Raw genomic sequence first — 13,846 nt, forward strand, 5'->3', positions numbered from 1 at the left:
CTATTTTAAGATTATTAGGATATTGTACAGGTGGCCAAATTATTAAAATATGGTTTAAATTCAACACTCATGCATTTTCATAACATGTATTGGATTTTAAAGTCTGGAAGCCACATGTCAACACTAGAAAAGACAAGGCCGGCTTGCTGGCAGTTCAAACATTAAAGGCCACTTTCAAAACATTACAGACTTGCTATGCAGCACCGCAGGTGTGGCAGAGGGCTGCCCTGCAGGAACACTAAGCAGCACCCCCTAGGTAGAGGTGATTTTGTAAAAAGTTAAGGCAAGCTACTTTCCTTTCAGACAAGTGACCATTTCCATGAGCATTAACTACAGCATTACTTTTCTCTACCCCATACTGATTAAGTCAAGACCTTTACCAAGTGATCCGAATTTTAACATCGAAGTGCAATGCAGAGTGAAAACTGAGGCATACAAACAACTGCTTTTGATTCTCTTTTATTGTTCATAAAATACCATGAAAGCTAAATAAAGGAAAGCTAAATAAACGTGGCATTAAAGAGCCCTACTTACCCTTACTGGGTAAGACTCAGTATTTATTCCTATTTTGAGTGAATTGCTCCTTAATGAATGAACAGGAACCTCTTGCCTGTTGCACTGACATGGTGCAGAGCTCTGGGGACATGGCTGGGGAGTTTGGGTCCCAGCTGGAAGGAAGTAAATGATTCACACCAGCATGTGCAACATGAAAACCCACTTCTGCTGCCTGTGGTTTTACCGGGCTGCTCTGAAGACCACAGAAAGTGGTTTTTAGCACAGGAACTTTTGCACTCTCTTTGGTGGGGGAAGCACTAGCTATGCTGCTGCAAGGGAGAATTGCTGTGCTCACCTCACTCTGTCTCATAGTGTAGAAGTGGATGCCATTATCTCAAGAAGCACCTTACAGCACCACCCGAGCTCCTTGGGTCTGAGATCTCAGGTAACACATCTGCCCTTTTAGTTCCTAAGAGCCAGTGTATGTCTTTGTGCTTCCAGGTGATCCCTGCGAAGCCACGATCCACAATCAGGAAAGGGAACAGCACACATGTGAAGTGGAGCTGGGATCATACTCAGTGAAGGGGGAGCCTCATGCTGCAGCCCACCTGCTGTAAGCCATCCCATTCACAAATGTTTTATTTTTCAACATATAAAATTTTGAGCATATTCAGGGTAACCATATCAAGTACAGGACTCTTACTGCTTTAGATAGAATAACATCAGACACAGCTGAGCCTGAGTCAGAACAGAATCAAAACACATATCAGAACTGAGCTGATACAGAATCTGATCTCCAGCACTGACTTGGGGAAATATTTCCATCCAGATTTTTTTAAAAAGACAATTATTAAATTAATTGAAAAGGTCAGAGAAAAACTAAAATTTACATGAGCCTTAGAACGCAGTGTCACCACAAATGAGCACCACAGAACAAACCAGATCACAATTTTGATTATCTGACCTCTCAGTCACCTTTGTATTGGGATGCTCAGAAAAGCAAACAATAGGATCATTGTCCACTAGGACACCAAATAGAGCATCCGCAGTCAGAGTCAACAAAATCTTCACTGAAAATTATATTAGACAAACCTGTACAATCCAGAATTTCTTTACTTGCCAGACAGGGAGTCAAGATGGGAACTGTGGGGATTCAGACTTGGTTTTATTCATAAGATCTCTGCAACAAGCCTTACAGGAGACAAAGTTCACATTCATAAAGATGGAAAATGTCCTTACCATAACACCTGGGTACAAGGCTATTTATAAAAATTCCACAGATTGAACCATTTGTTTTGTTTTAAAATATCTAATAGGTTTCAATAGTTGTTAAAAGTAAATATTCCTCACATACACTCTCAGAGAGCTCACAGAGAAGTGGAAGAATATAAAGTAAAAACTATAATGGCAGGTGCTGCGGAATCCACTATTGCAGAGCATTACCTCACACTTGGCACTAAAAGGTTATCTCAAATGTGCTTGCTTTCTACTACTTGGAAAAAAAAAACCAACAACCTGACATTCTGGCTTCATGTCGGAAGAGTTTTGCACCAGCACTTTCTAAGTAATGAACAAAAGAACTGCTTGTTTCTGACAGCACCCGCAGGGTTTCTTGAAAGTGTCCTCCAGGGTTTAAGCTCACTGTGCTTATTATTCTGTGCAAAAAATATGTTTTTCAATCCAATTTGGAAGCAAGTTAAACGGAGCAGCACAAAGGCATTCTTTGTGACCTGTGAGAATGTTACTCAGGCCAGAAGGGAATAGCTAACCCACCTTAAAAACTACTTTTATTTCACAACCATCTCAAACCCGAATTTTATAGGATGGTCAGTGCTAAGGTTGTGCACAGTACTACTGTGCTCTTACCTTTCCATCCTGGGTGCCTCTGTTCTCATACAATCTTCCAGCTACAACCTTTCTACCAACAAGTTTTATTATTTTTAAGCCAGGCTGTACATTCACCATACATCTGTTCAGTAATCAAACAGCAGCTTTTAGTGATTGTGACTATTTTGGCCATTCCTCCTTTCGTTAATTCTCTCCGAAGCAGCAGATTGGCTTTAAAGTCTATAGAGCTGATGGAGAAAAGATGGCTTTCATATTTCAGTACACCATGAAAAGAGATCAAAGTCCAAATCAGATCTAACAGAAGAATTCAAATATCAATCCTGAACATAAGAAGTATAATGGTTTTAGCGTATGAAAGCACACTGTAATCCTCTGATTACAACACAGGGGAAGAACACATGGTCTGTTCAGTAGATTCTTAAGAAACTGCCCTTTGAAGGTACATCACTATTCCTACAAAACATTTTCTGCTTCAAAGCAATTACCCAGGCAAGTACATAACAACCATACAAAGAACATTTAAACATTTAGTTATACAATTATTTGAAAGTAAAAAATTTGAGACTATAACCTGCTATTCAACCTTTAACTTTCCTCCACATACATGAGGAACACAGAGGTAGATGAACAAGGTTCAGGGAGCACATTACTGGACAGGAAGCAGGCAGTCACTGAAAGCAACCTTCAGATGTGAGCTCCAACTGCTTTAGGGCCACAAAAGGCTTGGGCTCCAACAGGAACATTCGGGCTCATGCTTTTGTGCACGGTACCAGTGTTTCTACTGATGGCACATAGCAAGGAGAAACTGTACAGGAAGGAGTTATGTCATGTCAAATACAGAAGGAACATAATGGGATAGAGAAGTGCTCAAGAAGCAGAGCAGGGCATCATGTTTTCATGATGGATTTCCAAAAGACTGCAAGAATTTTATTACTGAAGAATCACTGCATTCTATGTGATCACAATAACAACAGGGAAAATGAAAGCAGAATACCACGTATATTGCTGGTTTGGGCATTCAAATGTGGAGGTTTTGTAATGAATTCAAGTAAACCCCACACTTCCTGGCTTGGACATCACCTTCAAACTACGTCTGTACAGTCCTGTATTCATATACCTGTGACCTGAACTGCACTGACACCAACATGTTAGAAGCCAAAATCTAAGGAGCCTCACTAAAGAACTGATTAAGATGGGGTCAGGCATGTTATCTTTGAGTCAGAGCCTTCAAGGAAAGAGAGAACATGTCCGCCTACCACATACATTCTGCAGCATAATAAAGTAGATTAGACTTGAGGAGAGATTGTGTCCTTGGTTTGGAAGGCAACATTCTTCAATGGAAGACAGCTTGGTGTTATCTGAAAAAAAAATGGGTAGCAAGTAGCTTAGATGATTTGAAAACTGAAAAAAGAAATCTCTTCGCCTAATAGTTTATTCTATCTGGTTTCATTATGTGCATTTAGCCCAATACCTTAACAAGTCTTATACAATCACATTTCAGACATGCAGGCAAGAATGCACTTCTTTCCCCAAAGCTTTTGAAGCCATCTGCTACATTTGACAAGAGTTTTAAGTTTATACACTCCTACACATATTAAAAAACCAGCAGATGTTAGAAACAAAGAAAACCTTATTGCAGACTCTTACTAGATACTGGAGAGCATAGAAAAAGAAAACAAACAACTTAGCAATGTTCAAATACGAAAAAATCTTCAGCCAACACTCACATCTTATGAGATACTCAGGCACCATTATTTCTGATGCTTCCAGAACTATTTATTTTAAGGAGAGGAATATGAGCTACTTCATTTATCAAATTATGGAAAAAGACAGAAGGAATTTTAAATTAAAATTAAAATACCTTCTTTCACTGCCCTATAGTACTTACTATGTACTGGAAGAGGTTGACATTTCAAATTTATACAGCACAACCCAGCTAACACTAGTCATCTTACTATACAGTGTGCACATGCCCTGACCTATACAGTTTCACACCAGAGAGCTACTACTGCACAAAGCTTGACCTCATCGGTAATGTGGATCACAGAAATATACCTGAATGCACAGGGTGAAACTAATAGCTCAATAGTATCCATCAGAATAAGCACCACCATCCTACCTAAACATTTCCAGCTACGCAGCTATCACGCCCTTTGAAGCAAGAATAATTAGCCTTTGGAGCATTCTGCCAATGCACCAGCTTTCAGTCTTTCTAATTTTATCTTTCAAGTTGCTAGTGTTTTGTTTGCCACTTCTATTCAAGCTGTTTAAGAGTATTCTCACACTTCATCATAAACTCAGGTAGGAAACTGCATGGGAGATAAAACCAATACTAGAAGCTTGTTTACAGTTCCTGTAAGAGCCTGCATATTTATTATTAGATATTTCTTGTTATATACTTTATTATGAATCAAACATGTTCAGTATGCAAGAAAATGGTGTAGCCAATGTGCAGCTTTTTCAGAGAAACAGAATTCTCAGCTCACATCACACAAACAGGTTTTAAAAGAAATGCTGCAGAGAAACAGACAAAAAGCCCAGAAGGTACCATGTCCTGCACTTCATGCTTCAGAGTTTGTTCCAAAATACAGTACTCCTTAAAGCAATTGAAATCAATGTCTTAACTCATATGCAACTTGATAACCACATCAAGAATATTCTACTACCGTTGAAACTGCAATGTACTTGTGCAGTTAACTTCCAAAACCAGAAGTTGTAGTGGGCCTGCTGAAGCCAGGGGCTACTTGGCTTCAGTGAATGTTGACTAAGCCAATCACTTTCAAACCTGAAGGGATGACAGTTCTGTGAAAGGAATACACTGTTCAAAAATGTCCACTGAGCATTCAGCGCAAATCAAAGTTAAACCTGGTAGAGAATTTTGAAGCTGCTACCCTTTTGTTCCAAAAGGATAAGCTACGGGCACTTTAAACATCTTTGTGCAGTGACAACACCAGCCAATTACCTGGTAGCAAACAAAACACTATCTTTAACACCATTCTTATACAAAATGTTAAATTAAACAGAGGTTACATACAAGAATATTTTAAATATACTGCTGAAATTGTTACAAACTTTCAGGTCATTTTTTGAGACACTTTAATACTTGATCTTTTCCCTAAAAATCACCTACTCTGCATAAGAGGTCTTGTACCATTCCTACTGTTGCCAGCAATTTGGAGTTTTAAAGTGAATAGATTAAATCAGTTTGCCCTGGCAAATCCATCTGAAGCAGCTTGTGAGCCTAGCACCCCCATTTCACTGGGAGAGGTTCCCACCACTGTCAGAGATCTGACAGCAGGAAATGCTCCTGTGCCTCTACAGCTCCTGCTGAAGGTCTGAAGCTGAAACTGCCACAAAGGTGAGCTCTCAGCAAGGCACTGCAAATGGGAGCTGCAGCACCTGAATGTGGGCACCTTTCCCTTCCTGCCAGATGTGCAGGCAGCAGCATCCTGTGATGATCTACTCAGTGAATGCAAGCCACAGCCCCTCCATGCAGTTCAAAACAGCTCCACATTCCTGCTTCCTACTAACCTGTGAAACAAGTTTATTTTCCACCAGAGTAAGTCTTTCAAAAGTATTTACCATACTTTACTTACTATATTTTGGATCAACACATATATTAAAAAATGTGCACACATACATATATATGTATCATTCATACATACACACAAATTGTGTATCTGTATGTAAAAAGGTGCAGAGCACATTTTCTCCATCACAGACACATCGTTAAAGAGGATCAAGTATTAGGAAAACATTTGTCTCAAAATGAAGTAAAAAACAGGTGTTCTCGTAAGATACAGACAGAATTCCTTAACTGTGTTTCCTCTTTTACATACAAAAAGTATACATTAGATAAAACAATCCCTTCAGGAGGAGAAAAAGAAGTGGCTTTTCATACTCAAGATATCTTTCCTAAAATCACTCCAGAGGACAGTCTCCCAAGCCATGCAGAAGAAATACATGTGTCTGTAGTGATGAATTTGAAAGTAACAAAAATGAGTGCAGAAGTAAAAATCTACTGGAATTTATTCCACTTTTAAGGAAACAACTACAATTCCAAAATGTCCTTTACAGAAGAAACCAGAGTTTACAAAAGTGCAGTCTGCGTCAAAAATGTCCTTTTTAGATATAGATATTATTGTGAGTCTCGTTGGTTGTCAGTAACTTCTTCAAAATCTTTGTGCTTTCAGATACATCCTAGGAAAAGGAAGAGATTATCAGCATTAGCTACAGTGCTGGTTACAAAACAAACCAAAAAAAGCTTCACTGTCCTCTATTCCAATTTTTATTACTCTAAGTATCAGTTTGATTAAAGTGTTAACTGTGAGCAAAGCTCAGGTTCAGAGACCTGCTAAGGGCTCCAAATGAATTTGCAGTTCAACCACAAAATGGGATTTGTTAACTTCATTCTTCCTTGCTTGTATATGAGGAAGAGCTTGCATAGTTGCTGTTGTTTTCCACCAGAGTTTAAACATCTACAGAGTAGTCTGTTACACTTATTTAGCAGACCAGTGTAAGCTGTAACAAAAACTAAATTGCAATTCCCACATTTAAAGCTGAAAAAAATACTTCAATACACACAAACCTCTTCTGCCATTTAAATGGAAGTTCAATTGGCAAAACTGAGGAGTGTTTTGAACTGACTACACTTCAATTAAAAACGTTTCAGAAAGAAGCAAAACATTCACCTTAGTAGCTATAATGTCATGATTTCACAACAGTGTTGCACTAATCAAACAGCTAAGAATCATCTTTAGAAATTCTGTCTTTTAATTCCAGAAAGAAGTTATAGGTCAAAATAAATTTCTTAACAAGCTTTCACGTATGGCACATGACAGGCAGATATAGAGCCATCTTGCATATGAATGTAAAAAAACCCCAAACAACCAAACTTAAAAGATTTTAACACGAGAGACCTCCAAAGGAAACTGCAGCTTAAACAACCACAAGAAATCACACCCTGATATACTAATACCACCCCAAGAGCCTGAAAAGTCAAAATGAAGTTTTGAGGGAAGCTGTAGATTCATTATTTCTAAGCAACTTACAGATGTTACAGCAGGTATTGTACCAGAAATCACTGTCCTGTCATTAAAGTCTGTATTTTTCTGCCTTTTCAGGTGAAATCCTCATAGAGGCACATAAACATCAGAATGCAAGAGATGAAAGACAGACAAAAATAGACCAAACCTCCTATTAATTTTTAAATATGGAATTTTACCTTGACTAAACTCTTCAGGGTTTTAGAAGAAAGCAGAGGCTTGAATGCTTCAATTGTAACCGTGTCCAGTTTGATAATGTCAGTGTAACACTGATACAACACTGCAGGAATCTGCCACACTTGACAATAACTCAAAACTAAATACAAGTCAAAAGAAAATGTGTTACATTCAGCAGAGAAGGAATCTCAGTTCTGTGTATAGAAATCACATTTTTTTCTGGCCAGAACTTCAAAAGTATGAAAGTTTATAATTGTCTACTTGGAATCCTGAATGCTAGACCAGCCATCCCTCATTTCCCAGGTACACTAGAAAATAAACCACCAAAAATTAGTAAAATGCAGTTATTATTTCTTCCTGGCAAGTATCTTAACTGGAAACTGTATAATCTTGGTAAACAAAAATAATATGGGCTTCTGTAAAAAAATAAAAATAACCAACCGAAAACCAATCAAACATAAAAACTCAAACCAAATTGTGAATAAGGTAAACTTTTTCTAGAAAAATCACACACTTTTAGCTCCTGCCAGACAAATTTCCTCATGACAATACCACTAATTTGGTACTCTATAATGAAAAGCCTTGCAGTTTTTATTGCATTACGTAATAAAACTGAATCTAACTTTTATACAAGATTCATCAGCAGCACTGTGAAACCTACTTTACCTGTAATATGCAAAAAGGATTTTATAAACCTCAGTCTGGCTGCCCAGATGAAAAGAACTCTCAATAAAACATACTTAGCTCATAAGTAAAATGTCCTAAAACTACAATATACAACAAGCTTTGTAAGGCTATACCGAAGAATTTGCTATTACTTACGTCCCACACATAAGGGGTAAAAGGATTTGCAGGTGGTTTTGAAATTTGTCCCTATTTTATGAGACAACATGTCAAATGTCAAGCTGTTAGGAATTAATTTTCAAAAAGCTAACTTGTTAGCCATTTCACACTATTAAGTAAAAGTTCTAACTGCAATGGGAAGCCCTTCAAAGTGAATTCTGTGTTGCCACCAGCAGACTTGTAAATAACTGGAATTGCAAAATACCAGCAGCAGGAAGATCTCGCACAATGTTTGGTTGTTCCAGCAGTGGGCAGCAGACCTGCTCTTGGAATTCTTTTGTCCTCAAGGCTTTCAGAAATGGAGATGCAAGTGTTAAAGTGGATTCCTGAGTTTTATAATCAGCTACAGGACACGTTGAAAGAATGGTTACTTGCAAGTCCTCCCGTCGCATACGGCCAAAAACCTGAAATAGAAATGCTAACACATAAGCAAAATTTATCTTTTCACAGTAACTGCATAAAACCACAAAGATTCATTTCCATTTCAGTGCAGATGGCAAATGGCAGTTTAATTCAGGTTTGCAGGACTATCTAAAATTTGAATCACGACGTTCAGGTAGAAATTTCACATGCATTGCACTTGGGATGGAGATAAACAACCCAAAAGAACTGTTAACATATTTAGCAAGTCTGCTGATTTTCTTGATAGGCTTTAGGTTTTCAGCACTCTCATTTCACCTGCAAATATATTAAGACTTACTATTTTTACTAATGGTGACAGTAGAACAAAGAAGGACTCCAAACAAAATCAGGCTACTTATGACAAGATGACAGCTTGCTAAACTACAAGACATTCGAAACTGAAATTGTGCTCTCTAGATGTTCTACAGTACTTAAAAAGAATCTTAATTTTAAATACTCAGATTTTATTTAATTATGTTCAAGTTGAATTGAGAAAGAGATCCTTAATTTTTCCATGGTCCTTCTCAAATTCAAAGACAAGAGTTTCAAAAACATTGCACAAAACATACTTTTGGAGCCATTGCATGCCATCACAAAACAGTGGAACGCTGTGCAGCGTCACAAAACACGCTGCACAGCGTTCCACTGTTTTTAAAGAACGTATATCAAAATGAGCAGAGGCATGATAAACCTGCACCTTCCCTTTATACTGTCCTCTTCAGATTTATGATCAATAAGGAAACAGGGAATTTGGTAAACATTACAGAAACTCATCTGTTTCTGTATATGGTTCCAATCACAGAAGGGAAGCTGACTGTTCCCTCACATTAGTGTGTTACCACTGTAATATAAAACTGATACGTAACTTTTCAGAAGCACACGTATTTTCAATTTAATCTGTTGGAAACACTGTCTGGTATGCATTACTGCAAAACTTTAGTCTGTATATTCTCATTTTGCCAGTGATTGCTTACTGTGAAAGCATACAGAAGTAAAAATCTGACTCATGGAGACTGTGAAGATGCTCAGTGAATCAGAATTTATGAAGCATAAAGAACATGTCTAACTCACACTAAAAGCAAAAGATTACCAACCAGCACAATGTTTCTGCTGTACATTTAGAAATACCAATAACCACTAAGTCTAAAAATACTCAAGAACATTTGACTTGGTAACACTGTACATACACTCCTACTGCTCGTGAACACCCACATTTGAAATAACACATACGCACAAACAGCTGTAAGAACACAAATGAGGAAGACAGCAAAACCATGATCACATTTCTTTTGTAATCCCAGTTTAAATGAAGTGCAAGAATGTGTGGAACACAACAAAACCAAAATGTTTTAGGTTTCAGGGTTTCTAAACTTCACAGTAAACCAAAAAGAATTAAACTCAAGAAGCTGAGGAACCACAAAAGGTAGTTTTTCACAAACTTGGGCCTGAAAACCCTGTATCATTCAGTGAAGTCACCCTGGTTTTCCTTCCTCTGTGCCCTCCCATAATCCTTCTGGTTCCCTCACCTCGAGATGCTTGTACGGTTCTCCCTCACAAACAAGTAATCCTTGTCATGTGCTGGCTGGGCCAGCTGGCACGCTAGACTGAGCAGGTATCACTCAGCTCAGACTAAGGACTTGCTCTCAGTGGACACACTGCTTTTTATCTCACTCTTTGTATCTCTAGCCACAGCCTTACACAACTTCAGTGTAACGTAATAAATCTCTGCTTGTTGATCGTATCAGCAGAGGTTTAAAGGAAAGTAGGTTAGCAGACAGGCAGCTAGACAAAATAAGCCACACCTCCTTGTGGCTAAACAGAACCCAAATCTGTAACAAAAATCAATAGCCAGAATATTCCCCCCCACCCCGACTTTATCTTATTAAAATCAACATGATGATTATCTGGAGGGACCTGCATGATGCTGGGGTAAGGCACTTAGCATACTAAGTCTATGAACAAATAGGACAGATACTGCTTTGACGGCACCTCCCTTCAGAGCTCCTCCTTGTGAAAGGAACAGAACACACCCATTAGTAAAGATACCATCCATCATCAGTTTCACAACAGGTTTGGTGATCCTTTGGCATACATACAAATGCAGTTATGTTATTGTTTTTTAAGGAAGGATTCTCCCAGAGCTGAAAGGCAGCTGAAATAAGCCATAGAAAATTTAAGCCAAACAGGAAAAAGGTTGGGCAAGTAGTTAAGAGCAACAAAATTGAAACTCTCCAAAAGATATAACTGCACAAAGTTGGTAAGTTACAGCAGATACAACTGGCAACATCTACAAAGGAATTTCACAGAATCTGCTGACAGTAAATTTGTCCACTTGTTGATTATTTAAGAAAAGAAAGCCACATGCAAAAAACTTACAACGCTGTCCTGTTTAGACTATCAGAGAGGAAGAGGCACTTAGACAAAGATCCCCACCCCTAAGATTTCATTGTTCAAATTGGTTGGTTGTTTTACCTTTTCAAGCCACTGGAACTGTTGATCCTCAGCAACATAGCAGCTACACTGGCACAACAAAACCTTTTAAAAAAAAAAACCAAGATGATGCATAAGCAAGTGGTTTGAAGAGCACAACAGCTCATGGCCATGTGTAAGGATAATGTGACTACAGTCAACAACTTGTTCAACTTCCCTGGGCTTCTTCAACTCTATTTTAACAACATTTTTTCATTCACAACTGATGTGAAGCAATCAGGCTTCTTCTCGGTACTGAACTTCACATGCCAGAACTTCAAATAGTTTTAGCGAGCATAATGACCCTTCAGATTTTTTATGAGAACAATCCAGAATACTGCAGCCTTAATGCTTTGTTTGCTTTGGGCAGGGTAGGGGTGGATGAAGCATGCTCTCTCTCAGAAATATAAAATACAGCGGAATTAAAGCATAAGTCACTTACTGTCGGATCTGATATTAATCGGTAGAACAAACAGAACGAATCTGTCGGGAGGACATTTGTTGTGTTGGATGTTCGACACCACTCATTCCACAACTTCACAACTCCAACTACTTCCCAACATACAGAATCCAGAATAAAGGAAGACAGGAAAGCTGCAAAAAACAATAAATACTGTTAATTTACAAAGAATAAAAATATCTGTTCTACAAATAAATACCTGAATTACACTATTTCTTTGCAATCTCAAAAAAAAAAAAGTAGTAACTTATTTTTATCAACATACATTTATTGACTAAATTCAGCAAAGACCAAGAATGTGAGTAACCTCACTGTATCAAGACCTAAAAGATAAAGAGCAGTTCTACATACAGAGATCCCCAACATCAAAACATGTATTCTTAGAAATTATATCACTACGGTCAACTTTGATTCCTTTAGTGTACACTAAGGATGTAAATATTAAATCTCTAATACTTCTTGACATAGCAGATATAACAGTTTTCTCAAAAAAAAAAAAAATCTCTGAACCAGCAAAGCAAAACTATTATACTGTCTCTAGGAAGCAGAGACAAGAGTACGCATGACTTCCCCTAAGTCAAATGTTCATAAATCAAATTCCTGTCAAAAGATACTGTTAAACAGAACATAGATCTAAAATATCTGTAACGAATTTTCAAGGAAAAATCTGAACAAAGAAAAAAGTTAGCAAAGTTAACTTAGATATTATCTAAATGCCATCTAACATAAGCCTCAAAACAGGGCATTTTGGACAAGTGGGGAATTACAGAATCACTGAATCACATAGGTTGGAAAGGACCTTGAAGATCATCTAGTCCAACCGTTAACCTAGCACTGACAGTTCCCAACTACACCATGTCCTTAAGCCTTAAATCGACTCTACTTCTTAAACACCTCCAGGGACGGGGACTCCACGAATGTGAAAAAAGGACTGACTGATCAAGTAAAACAGGAATAATTCAGTTCATTAGAAATTAAAGAAATTACAGCTCACTGACCCATAATTCTACATCTTTGGCAGATCTCTATTTCAAAACACTAGACTGCACTGAGCAACTTGCTCTTAGAAGAAAACTTTTGCCAACTGTCAATCCAGGAGAGTCAAACAAAAGTCAGAAAAAGGAAAAGGGTGGTTGTCCCAAGTAAAATCCAAAACCAAGACATACTTTGCTTTTACCCTTCAACTGAAAATATGTTTCATGACAGTGTGAGAGAAGGAATAAGCAGCTGTAACAAAAACTGTGTTTTACATGCACAGACTGACTTTGGTTTTCTGTCTCAGGCTTAAAACTCCACTCCCTAAATGAAGAGCTGGACGCTCTTAAGGACCATTCTTACAGCAGAGACCAACGTTAAAACAGTTTATGGCAAAGTGAGCGTGCTGACACACACTTTCGTCCAACCTCCCGCTTTCTCAAATTTCACCAACAGCAAAGAACAACAGCGTTTCAGCCTCTCGGACAGTCTGTTTTTGCAGTCTGCACCACCTACCTGCAGCGTTATGTCCTATCGCTACTATAAACTTAGAGCACACAAACGGCTCATCGGTAGAGCTTTCCGTAGACGCGCCCGACTTCAAGGTCCAGAGGACGTCGATCTCCCTGGCAAAAGAGGCGGAGGGAAATGGAGCAGCACTCCCCCTACCCTACCCTACCCGGCCCACGCCCAGGCCCAGGCCCGGCCGCCCCTGGGGTTCCATCCCGGGGTACGCGGAGGAAGCCGCACCACGGCAGCGAGGAGAGAGGCCTGGGCGCCCCGTCGGGCCGTGCCTCCCCCCACCAAACCCCGCTACCTTTTCTTCTCCAGCTCCCTGCGGATTTCCCGGTCCTCGGGCGTCTCCTCGCGGGCCTCCTCCTCCTCGTCCACGCCGGCGCGGGACGGCGCCACCACCACCTCCCCGAAGAAAGTCGCCATCGCTGCCGCCCCGCCGCCCTCCCCCGCGGGGCAGCGCGCCTGCGCGTCGAGACGCTCTGGGTTCTGCGGCACCACCGAGTTCCGCTCCGCCTGGCGATGCTCTGGCCCCCGCAAACCATAGAGCGAGCCGCCCGGAACGGCCGCTTCTACCGCCGGGCCCCCGCAGAGGCAGGCTGCGCGCCTCCTCCCGGCC

The 13,846-nt window shown here is 39.5% G+C and overlaps 1 protein-coding gene across 3 annotated transcripts; it reads right to left on the reverse strand.

The window, feature by feature from the left end:
* Positions 1-6,354: 6,354 nt before the first annotated feature.
* On the reverse strand, positions 6,355-13,705 carry PSMG1 (proteasome assembly chaperone 1). Of its 3 annotated transcripts, none has more exons than XM_074903875.1 (7): positions 13,532-13,705; positions 13,231-13,340; positions 11,722-11,873; positions 11,283-11,330; positions 8,614-8,812; positions 7,568-7,704; positions 6,355-6,543 (listed from the first exon to the last, which is right to left on the reverse strand). In XM_074903875.1, the coding sequence occupies exons 1-7, from the start codon at positions 13,651-13,653 to the stop codon at positions 6,469-6,471; spliced, it is 843 nt and encodes a 280-aa protein (XP_074759976.1). In that variant the 5' UTR covers positions 13,654-13,705; the 3' UTR covers positions 6,355-6,468. The 3 variants fall into 3 exon arrangements, with proteins under 3 accessions (XP_074759976.1, XP_074759969.1, XP_074759983.1); XM_074903868.1 differs by having other exon boundaries at positions 11,283-11,345; positions 13,532-13,701; XM_074903882.1 differs by lacking the exon at positions 11,283-11,330 and having other exon boundaries at positions 13,532-13,702.
* Positions 13,706-13,846: the final 141 nt, after the last annotated feature.

This window comes from Athene noctua, chromosome 1 (genome assembly GCF_965140245.1).
Source record: "Athene noctua chromosome 1, bAthNoc1.hap1.1, whole genome shotgun sequence".
Lineage (NCBI taxonomy): Eukaryota > Metazoa > Chordata > Aves > Strigiformes > Strigidae > Athene > Athene noctua.